The sequence below is a fragment of the Myotis daubentonii genome, chromosome 9 (assembly GCF_963259705.1).
Source record: "Myotis daubentonii chromosome 9, mMyoDau2.1, whole genome shotgun sequence".
Taxonomy (NCBI): domain Eukaryota; kingdom Metazoa; phylum Chordata; class Mammalia; order Chiroptera; family Vespertilionidae; genus Myotis; species Myotis daubentonii.
Window position 1 is genome coordinate 14,232,483 of NC_081848.1, and position 23,668 is coordinate 14,256,150.

Consider the following 23,668-nt stretch of genomic DNA (forward strand, 5'->3'; position numbering starts at 1 on the left):
ATATTGCTTTATATATGACTGACAGGTACAAAGATTTTTCCACCAGAAAAATCTTAAACTTTAGCCTAGAATCACCTGGGAAAGGGGGCCACAATTTTGCATTTTTAACATATTCTCATATAATGCTGATATTGCTGGTTGAGAGACTACACTGAGAATTATTGCACTAGGCCATAAGGTTGAGGGAAATAGCCAACATTTTGTATTCCTTCTGTATTATCCAACTGTGTTTGGTATAATGTATGTATAGTAGCAGACTTCAACACATTTGTGCTGCCTGGCAAAAATGTCCACAAAAAAACTCCTAAACTTTAAAAACACTGTTCTGCATTTTTTCAGCTTAGCTAAAGTTTCTTTAAGAAAAACAAACAAAACAAAAACTCCTTTCATATCCGTATAATGTTTAATGAAAATAGGAACTTTTTTCAGATGCTCTGGGAAATGTTGCTTCACTTTGATTAAGTTTCCAAAGAAACGAAGATACTTTTTTCTTCTAATTGCCTTGAAAGAAACGGTCTTCTTACCATAGTCAAAAAGATCAAAGAGTGCCTGAAATGCTGGATCTGATTCTGTCTGTTCCAGTATATCCTGTATAGCTTCTTCAGACATATGGATTTCACTCTACCAAAAACAAAAAACAAATCCCCATTGAATATAGCTTAATACTAGCAAAATAAGATATTTTCAAACATTAACAAACATAGGAACTATACACAAATATAAATACAAAATAAAATCAAGCTATAACTTGACATATAATCCTATATAATAAAGAGCTAATATGCAAATGCACGTAATGCCCTTGCGCGGGGGGAACCTGAGGCCGTGTCCCCCGCCCCAGGACAGGGGGACCTGAGGCTGTGCCCCATGCACGGCCAGGGGACCTGAGGATGCACCCCTTGCCCTGCAGGGCTTGACGGGGTTGGGGCCAGCTGAGTCTGGGTCTCGTGCGATTTCGAGGTGCATGTGGGTGGGCAGGGACTTGACTCTGGGTCCCATGGTGCACCCCAGACTCTGACAGGAGGGAGATTTTCATATACATTTTACTAATTTTCTTTCATTTCTGACATTTCTATTATAGGGAAAGGGCAAATAGCAATATTAAAATATTTCCTCTAATTATCTTTTAATATGCACAAATTTCGTGCACCGGCCCACTAGTATTGTATAAGTTTAGAGTGTACAGCATAATTACTTGACTTACTACATACAATGCATACAATGTAAAATGATTCCACAATAAGTTAACATCCACCATCTTATATAGACTAAACTAAATAAAAAAATATTATTACAGTGATTTGTAAAGCCTAAGATATCTCGCTACCTCCAGGTCTGGAAAATATTTTTAAAATTCCTACTTCACCTATTTGTATAACTAGCTGTTCATGCCTTAGTGAATTTGATGCATATACTACTATTCAGCTGGATATTATGTCTTGTTGTTCTTTTATTTATTATTATCTTATTTGTTTTTTTAATTGATTTCAGAGGGAGAGAGATAGAAACATCAATGATGAGAGAGAATCATTGACAGGCTGCCTTCTGCACGTCCCCTGCCCATAACCTGGGCACGTGTCCTTGACTGAAGACTGACACTCTATCCATTGAGTCAAACCAGTGAGGGCATCTTGCAGTTCTTTTAAAAAGCTATTTAAACCTGGATATTTTACTTCTGACAGATACTGCACAGCATTATAAACAACCAATAGCAGAGGGTTGTATCATCACTTTAATATAACCTCTCACAGTATCTAACAGAGTGCCTTGATTACAGTAACCACCTGATTTTAGATGTTTGTGGAGGAAATATAAGGAAGGACTTTGAGATTATAAAAATTTAGAATACACAGTATGTATCTGTTAACCATTAAGATAGAAGAGGCTGTAAAAAGCAATAATGATAGATAATGTAAAGGTTGCTTTATAAAAGCTTATCCTGTTTTGTTAAATTTACTGACTTTCACCATGGGAGAATATAGATGTATTTTTGTGTATGTTTAAAAAAATTATTCTAAAGGAACTGACAAAAAGAAAAAAATTCAATGGTTTTTACCAGAATTCATCATCTGAAAGAAAACCCACTGTAATGAATTCATTTTGTGGGCATGGCAACAAACATGATTACACTGTCTGACGGTACAAGTGAAAGGATGTGCTAGTTACAATCTCAGCTGCTCTTCAAAAAGGCTATTGACTCACGGACGAATCTTAAAATATACGCCGTTGACTTATTCCCTCACCAGCTCACACTCTCCCCCTCACTGAAGAGCAAGCGACTGTTACCCCCGTCTTCCTTTTCTTAGCAGGAGGTCTCACAAAATTACTCACTTAGTTAGTCCTGTTCATTATATGTTGTTAAATATCACTTGAATCCCTTTTATCTTTTTGAAAAATTTTTATAGTTTATAGCAGTGCAGGGAAAATTAATGTGTTACACACTGCACAGCACTGCTGCTTATTGCACACAAACATACCCACTCATGAATCTTTGAGTATTAAATACTTTGAAATACATGACTGATTGTTACATGGACATAGGAAGTGCTTTACTGATATCTGGAAGAATTGGTTAAAGATATTTGATGGGTTTTATTACTTTTACCATTTAAATAAGGCAATTTTAATATATGTAAATCAAACCATCATGCTATATGCCTTACATTTATACAGTAATGTATGTCAGTTGTTTTTCAATAAAACTGGAAAAAATAGTTAAGTATCACTCAACAATGGGATATGTTCTGAGAAATGCATCATTGGTGGATTCTGTCATTGTGTGAACATCATACACTAGCACTTGCTGCCTCCCACAATCAAAATTACAACTAAAATACACAACAGCCATCATTCAGAACTGCCTCAAATCCAACTGAAAAGATGTAGCCTACTGTAGCCAGGGTGTATGTTATAGCTTATTGCTCCTAGGCTACAAACCTGTATAGCATGTTATGATACTGAATACTGTAGGCAATTTTAACACAAACACATAAGTACTTGTGTATCTAAATATATCTAAACATAGGAAAGGTTCTGTAAGAATATGGTCTAAAAGGTTAAAAATGGTATACCTATACATAGCACTCAGTATGAATAGAGCTTGCAACACTGGTAGTTGCTCTGGATGAATCAGTGAGTGAATGTAAAGGCCTAATACATTCTTTTTTTTTTTTTTTTTTCTAATACATTCTTTACACTACTACAGACTTTATAAATATTGTCCCACAAGCCCTTCTCGTGCTTCCTCCCAACAGGGTAAGCAACAGAACATCGAAGCTGCCAATGCTGCTCTATGAACAGGGATGTGGGCTAGACTAATTGGAAATATAGCTGGGTAAGGCATAAATCACTCTAAGAGTGACTGTCAGGAGGAAGTGACAGGTGGCCTGAGAATCAGCAGGAATAGACAGAAATCAAGATGGAAAGATACAGGAACGTTGGGGATATTCAGGATGATGTGGTTTGGGCTATTGCATATTGGACCAGTGTTTAGATTAAGGAACTTCGGGGGAGCTATAAAAGAAATGAGGGCTCCCAACTGGCATGGCTCAGTGATTGTGAGTCGACCTATGAACCAGGAGGTCACATTTCAATTCCCGGTTGGGGCACATGCCTGGGTTGTGGGCTCGATCCCCAGTGTGGGCTGTGCAGGAGGCAGCTAATCAATGACTCTCTCTCATCACTGATGTTTCTATCTTTCTCTTCTTTTCTCTCTGAAATCAATAAAAAAATATTTTTAAAAAATGAGGATGTTTAACATGGAAATGGTGTAATACTAAGAACTCAATATTTTGACTTTGGAAATTTGTTTTTATTCCACTGGCACAAAGGTCTCCCTCAGGCATTGAACTCATGAAAGAAATAAAACTTTTCTATGCTTCACAGCATTCCAACCTGAAAATATTCCCAAAGTACAGGGTCAGGCTGGCTCCACACCACCACAGAAAGCTTTTATTAAAGCGGCAGTGTCACTCAATAATTGCTAAGGTAGCTCCTGTAGACCTGTGTCCTTGTACAGGGCTATAGGTCCGCAACAAAGAACTTACAACAATGTCCTCCGGCTAGATCTGGGAGGGCTGTAGCGCCCTCCGAATATGTGGCACTGAGGACAGGCTCCTCTGTACTGAAACAGGCCAGTAGCAGACTGACGGGGATGAAACCTGTGCACTCAAAATTGAGGTGCTGTGAGTGAAAAGGAATCTACAGATTGCCAAGTTCCACAGAACTTTGCTTCTGTAAGAAAAAAAAAATTCCTCCTGAATCACATATGTTCCCATTTTTACAGAAAATTCAGTTCCACTAGTAATCTTATTATGGAAGCACCTTCGTATATTTGGTCCATCACTGGCCAAAACATTATGTGGCACATGACTATAATGCAATTTTAATGATTATCTGAAAACTCACTAACAAAATTTTAGGAACGGATTACATTCAGATAATAAAGAAAATTTATATCTTAATTATTTTAAATAATTATATATCTAATCTGTTGGCAATGGTTTTGGAATAAAACCAAAATATCATCTTTTTATACATATATAATTTTTTACTGATTTCAAAGAGAAGGGAGAGGGAGAGAGTTAGAAACATCAAGGATGAGAGAGAATCATTGACTGGCTGCCTCCTGCATGCCCCCCCCACACCCCATAGGGGATCGAGCCCACAACCAGTCATGTGCCCTTGACCAGAATCAAACCTGGGATCCTTCAGTCCGTAGGCTAACACTCTAGCCACTGTGTCAAACCGGCTAGGGCCAAAATACCATTGTTTTTAACTATGAATAAACGTACTGAACACAAAGCCACCTTTACCCATACCTGAAGTCCCAGGAGTTCATCAATTGAAGTTTCTGGTTCAGTAGGGTTGCTATCTGTTTGCTTAGGTGCTTGAGCAATATTGTTGTCACTGTAATGCAGAAAGGAAAATTTTAGTATAGCTCCTAATTAGGCAAAAACAATTAGGCATTTTAAACACACATAGCTTACCTAGTCAAAAACTTATTAATGTTCTCTGCAAGCTTTTCTTGAAGAGATTTGTTGCTTAATATTTTTTCTCGTGCATTTTCAATAACCAGTTGCTGGAAAGGAAAGTCAGTATTAGCAGAAGGACAGATAGAATATTATGTTATTTATGAAAAAACAAAACAAAACCAATTAATGAAAGCTGGATAGTTTTAATAAATCTAGGTGGAAAATTAGAAGTCATGGTGGCTCCCTCCAAATTAGTACCCGAATACTACATTTTATACTTTATAAGTGTTCAAAGATCCTTCACCAACTCCTTCTGCAGCGATTACAAAATACAGTTAAAAATTCTAGTTTTTCATACAAGATTTTTAATAATCTGACTACAATAAAATGTTCTATTATGATAGGTAATTCAACAACATTGTATTTACTGATTCTTAAACATACAGCTGTTACTTCCTTGGTGCATTTGCATAAGTATCTATTCTGAAGGAGCTGTCTCTTACTGTTAAACTTCACTACTCTCTAGCCCAAGCAATTCAACTACACAGTCTTTGTAAATATATCAATATTTTAAAACTCAGGAATATCTTCAATGGCAAAGTTTGGGAAAGTCACTTACTTTTTCTACTGCAAATGCATTTGGATCCTGGAAATTCCATATTGTTGACTGAGGTCCAGACAAAGTGATATTTTTCCTTTGAGATTCACTGAAACACATTTTAAAAGCTAGTCTTTCAAGCAGTATGATTAAAAGATTCAATGATAATTATATATACACTAGAGGCCTGGTGCACAAAAATTTGTGCACTAGGGGGGAGGGGGGTCCCTCAGCCCGGCCTGTGCCCTCTCGCAGTCTGGGACCCCTCGGGAGATAACGACCTTCTGGCTTAGGCCTGCTCCCGGGTGGAAGAGGGCAGGCCCAATCCCTAGGTGCAGCCCCTGGTCGGGCTCAGAGCAGGGCTGACTGGGAAGTTGGGGCGCCGCCCCCTGTCATGCACAGAGCAGGGCGGATTGGGAGGTTGCGATGCCACCCTCAGTCACACTCAAGGTAGGGCCGATTGGGGGGTTGGGGCGCCGCCCCGTCACGCACAGAGCAAGGCCCATCAGGGGGGTTGGGGCCCTGTACCCTGTCACACACAGAGCAGGGTCAATCAGGGGGTTGGGGAGCTCCCCACTGTCACTCACAGAGCAGGGCCCATCAGGGGGTTGAGGAGCTCCCCCGTCACTCACAGAGTAGGGCCGATAGGGGAGTTGGGGCACTGCCCCCTGTCACACACAGAGCAGGGCGGATCAGGAGGTTGGGGCGCCGCCCACTATCACCCACAGAGCAGGGCCAATCAGGGGGTTGGGGTGCCGCCACTGTCACACTCAGGGCAGGGCCGATGGGGAGGTTATGGCTCTACCCCATCATACACAGAGCAGGGCCCGTGGGGGGGGGGGGGGGGTTGGGGCACTGCACCTTGTCACACACACAGCAGGGCCGATCAGGGAGTTGGGGTGCCGAACTCTGTCACACACAGAGCCACAGGGCGATCAGGGGGTTGGGGAGCTCCCCCCTATCAGGCACAGAGCAGGGCTGATCAGGGGGTTGGGGTGCCTCCCCCTGTCATGAAGACACCAGGGCGGATAGGGAGGTTGTGGCTCCGCCCCGTCACACACAGAGCCGCAGGGCGATCAGGGGGTTTGGGCGCTGCCCCCTGTCACGCTGATCCCGGTGCCGGGAGGCCTCGCGGCTCCGCTGATCCCGGTGCTGGGAGGCATATTACCCTTTTACTATATAGGATAGAGGCCTAGTGCATGGGTGGGGGCCGGCTGGTTTGCCCTGAAGGGTGTCCTGGATCAGGGTGGGGGTCCCCACTGGGGTGCCTGGCCAGCCTGGGTGAGGGGATGATGGCTGTTTGCAGCTGGTCACACACCCTTCAGGGTGGGGGTCCCCACTGGGGTGCCTGGCTAGTCTGGGTGAGGGGCTGAGGGCTGTTTTCAGGCTGGCGGGTGCCTGAAGCTCCCAACTGCTCCTTTTTTTTATTTATTCTGGGCCAGCTTTAGCTCTGGCTCCAGCTCTGAGGCCTTTGCTGCTGAAAGCAGGTATCTGGTTTGTTTGGGTTCTATAATCGAAACACTGTATCAACTCCTGCTCTGAGATCCCGGCTGGCTGAAAGCAGGTTTCTGGGGTTTTGTTTAACTTCTATATTTGTAACAATGTTTCAAACTGCAAGCTCAGAGGCTGGCAAGGCAGGCGGGGAACGTTGGAGCCCTCCGTCACGGAGCAAGCAAGCCTCATGTTAGCTTCAAGCTGCCTGGCTGCCGGCCGCCATCTTGGCTGGCAGTTAATTTGCATATTGCCCTGACTAGCCAATGGGAAGGGTAGCGGACATACGGCTAATTACCATGTTTCTCTTTTATTAGATAGGATAGTATGTACATTATAAAAATAGACATAAATCTTAACATCATGATAAAAGAGATATTTTCTTGATTTGTGGTAGGAACAAAGAGCAGTAGAGTGGAAAAGAATTATAGTCGAATAAAAAACACACACATGAATTTGAAGTCTAGCATTACCACTTATTAGCTATGTGGTCTATAAAAAGGTAGGTTATTACCATCTGATTCACTTTATAATGGGTAAGACCAACTGAATTATTTGGTTTATGAAAGAATTGAATGAAATAAAGTATATTTCTTTATAAATAGGTCAAGGTTCCTATAAATGTTAGATATTATTATAGTTGTTTTTCTATTTTATATGGTTAAGTGAGAAAGTTTGTCATAAAGAAAGCTGAGGTTAGCCTTGAATGAGAGAAAATGACACTAAAAACTCTAACTAAAATACTCATGACATGGCAAGGGAGACATCAGGAAAAAAACACTCCCATTTTAAACTAATATCACTCTTTTCTGAATATCCTTCAAACAAAGACAGATGGGTTAAGAAGGAGAGAAGAAACTTTTCTCAGACTGTCTCTGAAAAGATCACCTACTAGCTATTGATTTAGGACTTAAATATGTGTTTGTATACCTTAAAACATGCCAGTATTACTTAAACTCATTTAAAAAACATTTATTTAAAAAACCCCGAGATAACGGCAATTTTAAGAAATACTTTTCTGTATCACTACAGAAAAAACGTATTTCCAATGGAAGTGATATGCCATTATTATTAAGACTATAGAGGCCCAGTGCACGAAGTCATGCATGGGTGGGGTCCCTCTGGGTGGCCTGTGGGGACTGGGTTTTGGAAATAGGCCCAAAACCCGCAATCCAACACCACTGCATCTGCTGCTCCCGCTCATCCCAGCCCCACTGCGCCTGCTGCGGACTCGCGCCCAGTCAGTCCTGATTGGGAGAGGCTCATGCTGCTGCAGCTGCACTTGCCAGCTGTGAGCCCTGCATCTGGTGCCTGTGGAATCGGGCTGAAACTAGCTCTCTGACATGTCCTGAGGAGTCCCAGATTGCAAGAGGGCACAGGCCAGGCTGAGGGACCCCATGGGTGCATGATTGGGCTGCAGAGGGACCACGGGAGGGCTCCAGGGTGTGTCTGGCCCAGACTCGCCAGTTCCGATCTGGACCAGCTGGCCGGGGAGGGACATGGGAGGTTGGCCAGCCGGGAAGGGACCGCAGTTGGGCTCCAGGGCGTGTCTGGCTCATCTTGCTCAGTCCTGATTGGCCAGACCCCAGCAGCAAGCTAACCTACTGGTTGGAGCATCTGCCCCCTGGTCAGTGCACGTCATAGTGCGCGGTTGAGCAGCCTTAGCATATCATTAGCATATTATGTTTTGATTGGTTGAACAGTTGACCAGTCACTGGATGACCGGACACTTAGCATATTAGGTTTTTATTATATAGGATGCCACCTGATTTCAGGGAGGTTACAATATGAAAAAAACATGTTTTGAAATAGATATAATAGTAAATAGTTCCAAGAACTTAATCCAATCTTGTTATTATATTTCTGATGTAAACTTGTCCTTTTATTTTTATTTTTTTAAAAAAATATATATTTTATTGATTTTTTACAGAGAGGAAGGGAGAGGGATAGAGAGTTAGAAACATCGATGAGAGAGAAACATCGATCAGCTGCCCCCTGCACACTCCCCACTGGGGATGTGCCCACAACCAAGGTATATGCCCTTGAGCGGAATCGAACCTAGGACCCTTGAGTCCGCAGGCCGATGTTCTATCCGCTGAGCCAAACCGGTCAGGGCTAAACTTGTCCTTTTAAAAAGCATTTACCTTTTGCGTCTACCAGGAGACATTAAACTGGCATGAGTTTTCTTCTCCTGAGGACCAGGAATGATATTTAAAGTCTCTCCAGCTGTATTTCAAGAAAACAAAAAAATGAAATTGATTAGTTTTCTAAACTTGAATCAATGGAATAAGTAGCATTCCAGAAATTTTATACATAATTCAGTTAGTATACTGAGTATCTACTATGCATAAGGCACTGTAGAAGATATTAGGATGAATAAAATATAGTACCCAAGGCTTAAGGTTTTGCAATAAAACACAAAGTACAGTATAATCTCAAGAAAGAATAGCATGGCAGAATGAAAACTATAAAAGGTATAAACTAAGTGTATAATACAGCGTATACATGCTAAGTGCTTTTACCCAGAGGTATAAAAGAAGTTGGAGAAAAGATGGAAATGAGAAAGAATGTAATGGATGGCAATGAATTTTAGCTGCACAGAAGAGAAAGACGACTGGTCTAGAAACAGAAAGCTGGCACCTCAATTCTAATCCCAACTCTGTTATTAACTAGCTTTTGCTCCTTAATATCGTGTGTTTCAAGGTTTCAAGTATACAACAAGCAAGATGTACCCAGATAATTTCCAAGTTTATCACTAGCTTTAAGATTCAGCCAGGAGTATACAGGATTTTCAGTATGTAGAGATGGAGGTGAATTGGAAAACACTCCTCATTCCAGAAGGGCAGGCCAGCATCAACAAAATATAAGGCAGTGGAGAAATATAATGTGTATTCCTTTTAGAACAGGCATAAGAATCCTAAATTAAAATATCTCGTAGATTTAATAATATACTATTTCATGGCAAATTTATCGAAAGTCTTTCTTGCCTTTTTTGGGGGGCTATTTATTTTACAGTATGAGTATAAAGACAATAATATATAATCTCACTTACACAATTTGATTAACAACAAAATTTATGAGCATACAATTTAAACTTACTGGTCACAGTGTCTTGAGATTGTGAATGGTTAACCACTACAAAATTTGACCTCAAAGGAACTGAAGTTTGGCTAGTTGGTCGAGTAACTTGTGGAGCTGTCAAGGGAGCAGTAGTAAACTGTCCTGAGAGGTACGGTAAAGTCAGCACCTCTGAACCGATGGGAGCTGCTTGAGATGCAAGCCTTCTCTGCCGTTTGATTTCCGCAATTCCACTTCTCGTTCGGGCTGAAACAAAGGAGAGTTTAAAATATATTAGAATATTAGATCTATTGAAAAATAGCCGTTAAAAATATCAACTAAGTTTATGAGACGTCATAAGAAACTGAAGTAAATTACAACTATAATCTAAGAGTATATTTCTTCTGTTATAGGTCATACTAATACCACCTCCAAAAATCAGAAAACAAACTTATGAAATCAGAATGAAAAGATGTAAATACACGTAAGAGCCATTGAGAAAAACAGGGAGTACAGTGCTTAAATGCATAGTTTTACAATAAATGAAGATGTTATTTCCTACTATGAGAATAATTATACTTAGAAAAGCAGTAGTTTAAACAAAATGTATACTTAGCACACATGTGGTATTAATTAAAATGTTCTTCTGACAGAGTTTAAAATAATTCTGAACATTATTTTGATTTAAAGTTGAATACCAACCTCTCTGATTGGCAGCAAACCCTGGGGAACCTTGCATGTTCCTAACAAATAAAACAAAATAGTTAGACATTACGAAACTTCTCTTACCAAGTTACACTCTGATTTAGCTGCAGTCAGACTTGAAGGAAATTATGAGTTAAAAGGCAACAGATCAAAAATAAAATAAAATAAAAGGGAATAGATCTTTTTCAGACAAAAAAGACAAGCACATTTTGCTTGTCTGGGGGCGTGCTGGCCTGCAAACTGCCAGTGGCCCCTCGCCCAAGCCGGCTCTGCCCCCCAGCGGGGACCCCCACCCTGAGGGGGGCATGGATGGCCTGTAAACTGTCTAAGCCCCTCGCCCAGGCTAGCCATTACCCCCCCAGTGGGGACCCCCACTGCAATTGGGGGCGTGGCTGGCCTGCAAACCGCCCATAGCCCCTCGCCCAGGGGAGAGTCAAAGCTTATTTGTTTTAGCAGAAAAATAGTGGCAAATAAACACTCAAACACAAATAATTTTAATAATCAAGTTTCTATCTAATATAATATGCACTAGAAAGCCTTGACATTCCATTAAGAGTACAATTTGACTTTAGGAACTCAATATCAACACTAATAAAAGAGAAAAATGGTAATTGGCGTACGAGCTACCCTTTTCATTGGCTAATCAGGGCTATATGCAAATTAACTGCCAACCAAGATTGGCAGTTAACTGCCAACAAGATGGCGGCTAATTTGCATATGTAGGCACAATGCAGGGAGGCGAAAGGGAAAGCAGGAAGAAGCCCCCTGCCACTGACAGTGATCGGAAACCCAGGCCGCCTTTGCCCTGCCCCCCAGCCATGATCAGAGAATCAGGTGCCTTTGCCGCCCTGGCCAGTGATAGCAGGAAGTAGGGGTGGAGCCAGCGATGGGAGCTGGGCATGGTCGAAGCTGGCAGTCCCAGGAGCTAGGGGTCCCTTGCCTGGGCCTAAAGCGAAGCCCACGATCGCGGGGCCGCTGCAGCTGCGGGTCCCAGCTGCCCGGGCCGGACGCCTCAGCCAGAGGCGTCAGGCCTGGGCAAGGGGCCGATCCTGCGATTGGAGGGTGATGGGGGTCAACGCCTGAGGGCTCCCAGTATGTGAGAGGGGGCAGGCTGGGCTGAGGGACACTCCCCCCACCACACACACACCCAGTGCACGAATTTCGTGCACCGGGCCCCTAGTATTTAAGAAAGCCATATATATAAAATTTTACAATTTCCAATTATCTATACAGGAAGTCCTCGGGTTACGTCGGACTCAACGTACGTTGTTTTGTGGTTACATCGCCATCTCCCATTTACAGTATTTATAAAAAAAAAAAAAAAAAAAAGTTCCGTCATTTCGACATATGTACATATGTGCTTTATGTTTTTTATTACTTATTTACCACAAGTAAAGGTCAGGAATTGTCATCTTTTTTTAAAATTATTTTTACTGTTTCATTTCATTACTGCTGTGTATGTGCTCCATGTGAGTGATATAGGTGGGTTCTGACTTACGGCGAAAATCACGTTACGTCGCGCCATAGGAACGGATCTCCGACGTAACCGAGGACCTACTGTACTACTAAAAGGATAATATGCTAATTAGACCAGATAGACTGGACATCTTCTGGATGTCCTTCCTGACAAAGCTGGGGGCATGCTGGCCTGCAAACTGCCAGTGGCCCCTTGCCCAAGCCGGCTCTGCCCCCCAGCGGGGACCCCCACCCTGAGGGGGGCGTGGATGGCCTGTAAACTGTCTAAGCCCCTTGCCCAGGCTAGCCATCACCCCCAGTGGGGACCCCCACTGCAATTGGGGGTGTGGCTGGCCTGCAAACCGCCCATAGTCCCTCGCCCAGGCCGGCCATGCCCCCAGTAGGGGACTCCTAACCTGATTGGTGGTGGGGCCAGCCAGGAAACCCTGCGGCCCCTCGCCCTGGCCAGCAGGGCCCCACCCATGCACCACGTCTCTATCCTATATAATAAAAGGGTAATATGCAAATTGACCCTAACTGAAGAAATGACCAGAACAACCGCTGGACCAGTCACTATGAGGCACACTGACCACCTCTCGGTCCCTTCCCCTGGCCATCAGGCACCGATCACCTAATGGTGAATGGGGAACCAGAGGTGGGTGGCAGGGCCAGCTGTGGGTAGCTGAGAAATATGGTCCTGATTGCAGACCAGGCCCAGGACCCATACACACGCACAAATTTTGTGCACCAGGCCTCTAGTCTATAATAATAAAAGTGTAATATGCAAATCGACTGAATAGCAGAACAGTCTGGATGACCACACTATGACACGCAATGGCACCAGGCCAGCCAAGGCAGGTGTGATGCGATTGGTCGGGGGGCCCTGCCATCACCCCATGAGTGCCCCGCAGAGGGAGGCCCAGGCCACTGATGCTGTGGTGGGTGTGTGGGGCCAGCCAGCGATCGCCCCACAAAGGGAGGCCCAGGCCAGCCAAGTGATCGTACCCCATGCCTGTCGCCTGCAGAGAGGGAGGTGACCGATAGTGGGGGAGGAGGGGCAGCGCCACACAGATGGCAAGCAGTGGCAGCGGTGGGGGCGGGGCCAGCTGCCAGCAGCTGGAAGAAGGAAAGTCCCGATAGGCCCTGATCGCCGGCCAGGCCTAGGGACCCTAGCCGCGGGGTCCCGGATTGCTAGGGCTCAGGCCGGGCTGAGGAACCCCGACCCCTGGGGCATAAATTTCGTGCACTGGGCCTCTACTCTCTTATAACTACAGAGGTGCCTTCCTAGAGAAATTCTGACTTCACATATGACTCCAGACATAAATCCTTCAGAATACCAAAGCTGATTTCAAAGGGCGCCCTGCTTTTATCAAATTTATAACTATGAAATTATTTCATCCAACCTCTAAAAAAATAAAGCAGACACATATAAGAAAATTCAGAATACAAGCTGATTCTCCTTTTATTATGATTTAGAGTTAAACAATCAGACACTGTACCACTGTCCTAGAATTCTGTCAAATAAGTCGCTACCAAAAAGAGCCACTTACTGAATCAAATACGTCGTTTTATTTACACAAACCAATCTTGGGAATACCTGGCAAAGGGCCTTTCCTTCATATGTAACACCCAGTCAATAAAATATCTCAATAACTTCTAAGTATTTATAGGTGTTAATTATATTGTGAATATCTTTGAAGTTTACTGGCAAAGGAAGAAAATATAAGAATCAAGAAAGAGAATAAAGGTAAGACTAGCAAATAATACGTGTTACAGTTAGATATAAAACATTTGGAGTAGTTTAGCAGTTTAAACTGAGGAAGGAAAATGAGCCCCCGCTGAATTTAAGCGGCTATTCACCTGTAGCTCTGGGAGAAAGGGTAAGACAGTAAGGCTTTCATACTAGAGTCAATAAAAGATTTTATAAAATTAAAACCAATGGGGCTGTCATTCTAAGGACTTGACCTAGGTAGAAGATAATTAGTACTATGTGAAAATCTCAAAACAGAAGACTTCAGAAGTATTGTTACTCAAGTTGTTGCCTTATGAGGGAAAATGGATGGGCATGGATTCCACACATCAATGCTCTGCAAATGTAAAGGAAATGCAACTGTATAAGGGAATTCACAGAGGACTGGGATTAGAAGATTTGTATTGACACTAGAGTGGGATCAGATCTATATACTGACCAGAGATCTGCCTATAAATTGCTATGGGAACTTGGAAGTGTTCATTAAACTTCTCTAAGTCTCAATTTCCTCTTTTCTAAGGATTTTATTGAAGTATGAAATTATTTCAAGTTATTCCAATCAAAGACACAGAAATAGCAATAACCTCTAGAGTAATTTCAAAATTAGATCAATGTTATATAAATGTACCAGATGGGTTATAAGAAGATTTAAAAAACTCAGTGATTCTTATATGTTTGCATCCCCAAATCATTATGAAACAAATTTTGGGGAGGGTGTTTGTGAAAAAGACAGGTTTTAGGAAATTTTAGAAATTTTGGAAATTAAGGGGACCATGGAGGAAGCAAAGGACTGCAGAGTAGCAGAAGGTATATTTCCATAGAATAGGGAAGCTGAAAAGCTGCAACAGATAACTTTCCATAGAATGAGGGAGCTGGGAACATCAAAAGCTTTATATCAGGGGTCCTCAAACTACGGCCCGCGGGCCACATGCAGCCCGCTGAAAACATTTATCCGGCCTGTCGGGTGTTTTTGCCACTGCTGCCTGTTGCTTAGCAGCCGACTAGTTTTTTTTTTTTAGACAGAAGAATCTCGGGGAAGGCGAGGGTGGATGGGGTTGGGAGAGATTAACCGGGAAACTTTTTTTTTTTTAAATTAAATCTTTATTGTTCAGATTATTACGGTTGTTCCTATTTTTTTACCACCATAACTCCCCTCCTCCCAGTTCCTGCCCCACCCTCCGCCCTCACTCCCCACCCACTGTCCTCATCCATAGGTGCACGATTTTTGTCCAGTCTCTTCCTGCATCTTCCACACCCCTTCCCCCCCCCCCCCCAAGAATAGTCAGTCCATTCCCTTTCTATGTCCCTGATTCTATTATGATCACCATATTATTTATTCACTTGATTCTTAGATTCACTTGTTGATAGATGCATATTTGTTGTTCATAATTTGTATCTTTACCTTTTTCTTCTTCTTCCTCTTCTTAAAGGATACCTTTCAGCATTTCATATAATACTGGTTTCGTGGTGGTGAACTCCTTTAGCTTTTCCTTATCTGTGAAGCTCTTTATCTGACCTTCAGTTCTGAATGATAGCTTTGCTGGATAAAGTAATCTTGGTTGTAGGTTCTTGGTATTCATCACTTTGAATATTTCTTGCCATTCCCTTCTGGCCCGCAAAGTTTCTGTTGAGAAATCAGCTGACAGTCGTATGGGTATTCCCTTGTAGGTAACTGAGTTTCTTTCTCTTGCTGCTTTTAAGATTCTCTTTGTCTTTTGCTCTTGGCATTTTAATTATGATGTGTCTTGATGTGGTCCTCTTTGGGTTCCTTTTGTTTGGGGTTCTCTGCGCTTCCTGGACTTGTAAGTCTATTTCTTTCACCAGGTGGGGGAATTTTTCTGTCATTATTTCTTCAAATAGGTTTTCAATATCTTGCTCTCTCTCTTCTTCTGGCACCCCTATAATTCTGATGTTGGTACGCTTGAAGCTGTCCCAGAGGCTCCTTACACTATCCTCGTATTTTCGGATTCTTTTTTCATTTTGCTTTTCCAGTTGGGTGTTTTTTGCTTCTTCGCATTTCGAATCTTTGACTTGATTCTTGCGCTCCTCTGGTCTGCTGTTGGGTGTCTGTATAATATTCTTTATTTCAGTCAGTGTATGCTTAATTTCTAGTTGGTTCTTTATCACAACATCGAGGGTCTCATTAGATTTCTTGTGGATCTCACTACATTGATCAGCGGCTTCTAGACAGTTCTTGAGAGACCTTAAAAGTGTGGTTTTGAGCTCTATATCTTCCATTTCTGACATTTGTGTCCTGTTTCTTTGTCTCTGCAGTTTTTTATCTTTTCTTGGTGCTCCCCCTAGTGGTCTTTGTGCGCAGTCTTGTTGCCTTTAAGCCTTGATTGATGTCGGCAATACCGGGGGTGATTTGGCCTCCAGGCTAACTGGCTATGAGAGTCCGCTGTGTCTCTAGTTTTTTTATGTTTTTTTTTTTTTAAACTATACTCCGGCCCTCCAACGGTCTGAGGGACAGTGAACTGTTTAAAAAGTTTGAGGACCCCTGGCTATATTTACAAAATAAAGAGAAGGAAGCCCTTCACCCAGAAGAAGAAAGCCCAAAGGGAATAGGAAAACAGTAAGGAAGGATAGAGGGGGTGGGTGAGGGGGGTGGGAAGGGGAGAACTTCACATGTCCCATGTGAGGTTCCACCTTTGAGATTAGGAGTTACTATAGTAACCAGTCTAAGGGAATAGTGACCAATCAGAGGGGATACCAAGGCACCATATATAAGCCATAGGGAAAAGGAAATCAGTGGGACCCTTTCCCCCTCTCCAGGTGGGAGTCCATTCTGTGGGACTCTTTCCCTCTCCCCACATGGGAGTCTGTACTTATTCTTCAATAAATCTCCACCTTTGCTTACTACTTTCTGTCTGTGGATTCATTCTTCGACTCTGGCAGACAAAGAACCCGGTTCCAGTCCAAAAATTCTGTTTCAATTATATATATTCTGATAAGCTTATTACATAAGATTTTCATTACCTGATCTGAGAAAGTGTGTGGTCTAACTTCTTCCACAGAGATGACATAATTGCTGGGACGTGACTTGATGTTTCTAAATCATAAGAGAAAAAGTTTCTTTAAAAACCCCAGTTGGAAAAAATATATCATTTAATTTGACTATACGGAGAAAATGAGTAAAAAAAAGTTAAACTTTTATTTCAGCTGTTGACATTATACTGGGAACTGAAACTATAATGAGATGGCTTTCTTTTTCCTTAAGCCATTGAATATCAGATGCAATATGAGTGAAAATGGACATTTGTGAAATCTCTGAAGCTTAATTTCAGAGATTATCAATTTTATATCTTCTTTGAATTAAAGACAACCATTTTTTTTGGCCCTAAATGGTTTGGCTCAGTGGATAGAGCGTCGGCCTGCAGACTGAAGAGTCCCAGGTTCGATTCCGGTCAAGGGCATGTACCTTGGTTGCATGCACATTCCCAGTAGGGAGTGTGCAGGAGGCAGCTGATCGATGTTTCTCTCTCATCGATGTTTCTAACTCTCTATCCCTCTTCCTTCCTCTCTGTAAAAAATCAATAAAATATACTTAAAAAAAAAATAAAGACAACTATTTTTTTAATCTTTATTGTTGAGAGAATTATAGATGTCCTCCCCTAACCCCCCAGGCCTTTACCACCTTATTGTCTTTCCCTGGGCAATGCATATATGCATGTAAGTTAATCTCTTACTGGCCTACCTCTCTCCTTCCCTCTGAACGGTGTCAGTCTGTTCCATGTTTCCATGCCTCTGCTTCTATTTTATTCGTCAGTTTATTTTGTTTACTTGATTCCACATATAAGTGAGATCATGTGACAAGGACAAACTATTTTTAAATCTCTGTTCTACCTGACATCATGTGATATTTGAAAGTGAATTAAAATAATTCGTAAAGGTTATGCAAATTCCTATGAGTATGGAAATTAGTTTTCAACATCTAATATTTTCATTTACAAAGCACTGTGATTGCTCAGCAACCCTTAAAAAAAGTCTTAACCAGTTACTATACTTGGAATCACAGGCAAATTTCTAAGAATGTCTTTTTTAGGATGTGCTCTAAAGCTATAATGATGGGAAATTCATAAGATGTTTAAAATCTTTCCCATTCAATGTAATAAAAGGCTAATATGCAAATCGACTGAATGGCAGAACGACTAGTTGCTATGATGTGCACTGACAACCAGGGGGCTGCTTCCTGGTGGTCACTGTAGTCCCACAGGGGGAGCGCTGATCAGCCAGAAGCCCTGAGCAGGGTTCACGGCTGGTGGGCACAGCAGCCATGGCAGCGCTAAGAATATCCGACTGCCAGCTTAGGCCTGCTCCCTGTGGGGAGTGGGTCTAAACCATCAGTCAGACATCCCCGAGGGCTCCCGGACTGTGCAAGGGTACAGGCCGGGCTGAGGAACACCCCGAGTGCACTAATTTCATGCATAGGGTCTCCAGTATATTTATAAAAACTCAAACCAGAGGAAGCTATTCAACATAAAAGTGGGATATAAACCCTTGTATTACAATCACATATTGTTTCTGATGTCATTTACACTCTAAATATTCCTATATGATAGTTAAGAAACTTGGGAAAAGAAAATGTTGGCAGAAAGATCAAGAAACCTTCTTAAAGAATTAGAAATGAGATTCAGACCCTGAACTTCCAGAACTGTTATTATTTTCTGCAATTTCTAGTTTTGTGATCCTGGAAAAGTTATCTGGCTTCTCTAACCCTCAGTTTTCTAATACTTAAAAATAGGTTGAAACAAATAATCTCTTACTGAATTATTTCTTTTCTTATAAAATACATATTTTTTGTTGATTTCAGAGAGAGACAGAAACATCATGAGGAGAAAGTATCATTGATCAGCTGCCTCCTCCTGCACACCCCCACTGGGGGATTGAGGTCGCAATCAGGGCATGTGCCCTGATCAGTAATCAAACCATGACCTCCTCGTTCATTAGTCAATGTTCAACCACTGAGCCATGCAGGCTAGGCTCTCACTGAATTATTTTAAGGACTAAGATAAAACGTTACAAAGCATCTAGGCACAATGCTGCATACAGACAATACTCATTAAATGTTAAGTTAATTTTCTTTTGATGTGTTATCATTTTATGCTAAAAACTTTTTATTGCCAATTCTTTTGTTAATGTTGTAAGCTACAGAAATAATAAATATAAGACAATAAACAATTTTAACTTTCTGCCTAAAACATTAATTTAGGAAAGATTCTTTTTTATTCTGATGAATAAAAGCCAGAATTTTATGACTGGTTCCTGTGTCCAGATTTACACTACAAACTTAAAATTAAAATATTAGATTGAAATTTTATAACACATAACTTTTTCACCAGGGTAGATACCCACAGTAGAGTTTTATTCTATAGCTTTTTAAAAAATTATTTTTTTATTACAAATGCTAACAGATTTGTAAGTTACTTACCACTCAATATAAACACAAACTATTAATATGCACTTCCCAGTAAAATTTATCTCATTGTAACTGAGACAAGTTTTATGGTTTTTATAAGGTGTTATTATCCTTTAAAAAGCATTTGTAATGAAAACAGATTAAGTACTGTCTAAAACAAACCAAAAAATCCCTGAACGAGAATACTTACCTTTTGTTTTCATAGCTACATACTCATTCAAAATTGTTGTCAAGTTTTTTCCAAATAATGACTGAAAAGGAAAAGATCAAGCATTACCAAAACTGTGTAATATGACCAATAATTTCCGACTATGAAACATTTTGCTGTATAGAAGTTAATAAAATATCTGGACTGCAGAGTAACTGATCAAGAAAATATAAAGAGCAGATCATCTAAAATGAAAAGTCACTCAATTAGGGGCTGCAAAAATTAGCAGTTTATTTTTTCACTAGATTCCATATATTAGTGAAATTATATGGTATTTATCTTTCTCTGACTGGCTTATTTCACATCGCATAATACTCTCCAAGTTCATCCATGCTGTTGCAAAGGGTAACAGTTCCTTTTTTTTATATAGCTGCAGAGTATTTCATTTTGTAAATGTCCCATAGCTTTTTTATGCACTCATCTACTGATAGGCACCGGGCTGCTTCCAGATCTTGGCTATCTATAATAATAAAAGTGTAATATGCTAATTAGACCAGACAGCCGAATGACCTTCCAGATGTCATTCCAGACCTCCTTTCAGACGAAGCTGCAGAAGCAGGGGCTGAGGCAGAGGCGGTTAGGGGCGATCAGGCAGGCAGACGAGCAGTTAGGGATGATCAGGCAGGCAGGCAAGCAGTTAGGGAGTGATCAGGCTGGCAGGCAAGTATTTAGGGGCAATCAGGCAGGCAGGCAGAGTGGTTAGGGGTGATCAGGCAGGCAGGCAAGCAGTTAGGAGTAATCAGGCTGGCAGGCAAGTATTTAGGGGCAATCAGGCAGGCAGGCAGAGTGGTTAGGGGTGATCAGGCAGGCGAATGGTTAGGAGCCAGTGATCCCGGATTGCGAGAGGGTGCGGGCCAGGCTGAGGGACCCCTGTGCACGAATTCCGTGCACCGGGCCTCTAGTCCTATATAATAAAAGGCTAATATGCAAATGGACCGAACAGCAAAACAACCAGTCGCTACGACACACTCTGACCACCAGGGGGCAGACGCTCAACGCAGGAGTTGCCCCTGGTGGTCAGTGCACTTCCACAAGGGAAGCACCACTCAGCCAGAAGCCCGCCTCACAGCTGGCAAGTGCAGCCACAGTGGCAAGAGCCTCACCCACCTCCGTGGCAGTGCTAAGGATGCCCGACTGCCAGATATCCCCTGAGGGCTCCTGGACTGCGAGAGGGTGCAGGCCAGGCTGAGGGAAACCCCCAAAGGCATGAATTTTGTGCACTGGGACTCTAGTCCTATATAATAATAAAAGCCTAATATGCTGCCTTGGCCGGTTTGGCTCAGTGGATAGAGCATCGGCCTGCGGACTCAAGGGTCCCAGGTTCAATTCCGATCAAGGGCATGTACCTTGGTTGTGGGCACATCCCCAGTAGGGGGCAGCTGATGGATGTTTCTCTCTCATCGATGTTTCTAACTCTCTATCCCTTTCCCTTCCTCTCTGTAAAAAATCAATAAAACATATTTTTAAAAAAAATCCAATTTTTAATGGGTTATACATATAAAAGCCTAAGTGACTGAATGACCTGCCACTATGAAGCACACTGACCTCCAGGGGGCAGACGCTCAATGTAGGAGCTGCTCCCTGGTGATCAGTGAGCTCCCACAGTGAGAGCGCTGCTCAGCTGATGGATGGGCACCAGATGTAGGGCTCATGGCTGGCCGCCCCAGCCCAGAAACCGCAGCGAGCCCACTGAGCGGCAGCAGTGGCAGGTGCAGCGGGGCCAGGATGAGCAGAGCAGTAGGCAGGAGCAGCAGGCGGCCTTGGACTGCTGGTTTTAGCCTGATCCCCGCAGGCTACGCTGAGGGACTCCACCAGCGCATGAATTGCACACCAGGCCTCTAGTTATGGTTATAAAGAAATATGATGATCGTTTGTGTATTTTACATCCTGTGACCTTACTAAACTCTAGCACAGTGGTCACCAACCTTTTGGACCTCAAGGACCACCAATGGTCCGCAGACCACTGGTTGGTGACCACTGCTCTAGCAGGTTTGCAGATTTACATTTCCTCCAAAGATAAACATGTTGTCTGTGACAAATGAAATGAATAGAAGAAGCTATGTTTATAATGAAATGACAAAATATCGCTGAAACCGGTTTGGCTCAGTGGATAGAGCGTCGGCCTGCGGACTGAGGGGTCCCAGGTTCGATTCTGGTCAAGGGCATGTGCCCGGGTTGCGGGCACATCCCCAGTGGGAGATGTCCAGGAGGCGGCTGATCGATGTTTCTCTCCCATCGATGTTTCTAGCTCTCTGTCTCTCTCCCTTCCTCTCTGTAAAAAATCAATAAAATATATTTAAAAAATAAATAAAATAAAATGACAAAATATCATCTCAAAAAATGTAGTTCCAGAATATATCCATTCAATACCAAATGACGCTCTGTTGGTCTAGTGGTGACAAGAAGATATCAAAATACCTGTTTTATATTGGTCTGAAGGAAGCAATAAAATAGAAAAGGATGCGGTTATAAAATACCATAGACCAGGTGGCTTAAATAGCATTTACTTCTCATTGTTGTTGAAGCTGAAAAGTCTAAGAACAAGGTGATGGGTAATTTGGTTCCTGGTGAGAACCAACTTACTGATTTGTTGACATCTGCCCTCTAGCTGTGTGCACATGGAAAGATCTCTCCCTTTAAACTTCTTATAAAGGCACTAATCTCATTATGAGGGTCCCAACCTCATGATCTAATCTACACTTAATTACTTCCCAAAGGTCCTATACCCAAATACCACCACACTGGGGGTTAGGGTCTCAACATAATAAATTTTGAATGGGCATAAATATTCAATCCATAATAGGAAGGAAACAAGTACAGTTAAACCTTGGTTTTCGAATGTCTCCCATCTTGAACAATTCAGTTCTAGACCAAGTTGTTCAGGGTAAAAATGTGTCCATTTTAACCTTCAGTTCTCAACCTGACAACCCTTTCATTATGATACATCAGCTTGACAAAAAGTGTCTCTTAGATTGCACAAAGGAGAGAATAGGCCAGTATGAGTCAGTTTACAGCTAAATCCTGCCTTGCTAACCTGAGGAAATTGTACTGTGAATATGTGTTTTCTTTCTGCTTTTGTTGCTGGCAGAAATGGACAATTAACACAATTTTAAAACACAAAGAGGCCATCAAGAGTGCTAATGTTGCTAAGAGTATGAAAGAAACAATGATCACAGGCAAGAGAAGAGATAAAAAAAAAAACTGGCTGTTGGTTTGGATAAATCAAAAGAATTTTGGAGGCAGTGATATGTGAAAAAGCGAAGATGCTGCACTCTTGGAATGAGTGCTGAAAGGGATTTGTTTAAGGCTAGTAGGAAGGAGTTGGTTCAATAAATTTAAGAAGTGTTTATAGATTAAATAATACATTAGACATGTACTGTATATAAGAAAGGTTAAAACGGAATCATTTGGGGGTCTGAAACAAATGAATCAATTTAATTATTTCTAATTAGAAAATATTATTCTATTTTTTGAACAAATCACTTCTCGCACAGCATTCCAGAATAAATTATGAAAAGGGGCAGAAATAGGATGCTGGGGAACTAGCCAGTATTGTAAGAAATATTAATCATGCTGTTAACCATGACTGCTTTATTCTGATTAAAGAAGGCACATTTTACTCTGGCTAGAGCTGACCTAGAGATGTAGCCCTTCCTCCCCATTTGGAGCTGCCTATTATTATGGAAAAATCAAAAAAGATTTGTTCCAGAAACCAAAATAGCCAGCCCTTTGAAGATCCCCAGCTCTTTTTGCATACTTGCAGGCCATTGCAAATCTCCAGTCTGCTTACCTATTAATTTGGTACTCCCTTTGTCTATTTCCCCATGTAACCCCAGCCCTTGCATATCACTAAGCCCTTTGAAGATCTCCAGTTCTTTTGCATATCTGTAAACTGCCCTTTTGCCTACTTTTTCTTTATACTTATGCCTATATAAGCAGCTGGCCTATGGTAGGCTGGAGAGCCGATTTTTGTGGATAACCTGTTGCTCTCCCATATGGCCGGCCGGCTGTG

The 23,668-nt window shown here is 42.0% G+C and overlaps 1 protein-coding gene across 1 annotated transcript in view; it reads right to left on the reverse strand.

Moving 5' to 3' along the window:
* Positions 1-23,668, reverse strand: part of LOC132240595 (protein NPAT) — a 60,279-nt gene that overhangs the window by 14,319 nt on the left and 22,292 nt on the right. The window contains exons 3-11 of the mRNA XM_059707995.1: positions 19,639-19,699; positions 17,009-17,081; positions 10,822-10,862; positions 10,162-10,386; positions 9,207-9,288; positions 5,593-5,680; positions 4,989-5,080; positions 4,821-4,908; positions 525-621 (exon numbers count right to left, since the gene is read on the reverse strand). Coding sequence (XP_059563978.1) covers positions 525-621; positions 4,821-4,908; positions 4,989-5,080; positions 5,593-5,680; positions 9,207-9,288; positions 10,162-10,386; positions 10,822-10,862; positions 17,009-17,081; positions 19,639-19,699 — 847 coding nt within the window. The remainder of the gene's footprint in view (positions 1-524; positions 622-4,820; positions 4,909-4,988; positions 5,081-5,592; positions 5,681-9,206; positions 9,289-10,161; positions 10,387-10,821; positions 10,863-17,008; positions 17,082-19,638; positions 19,700-23,668) is intronic.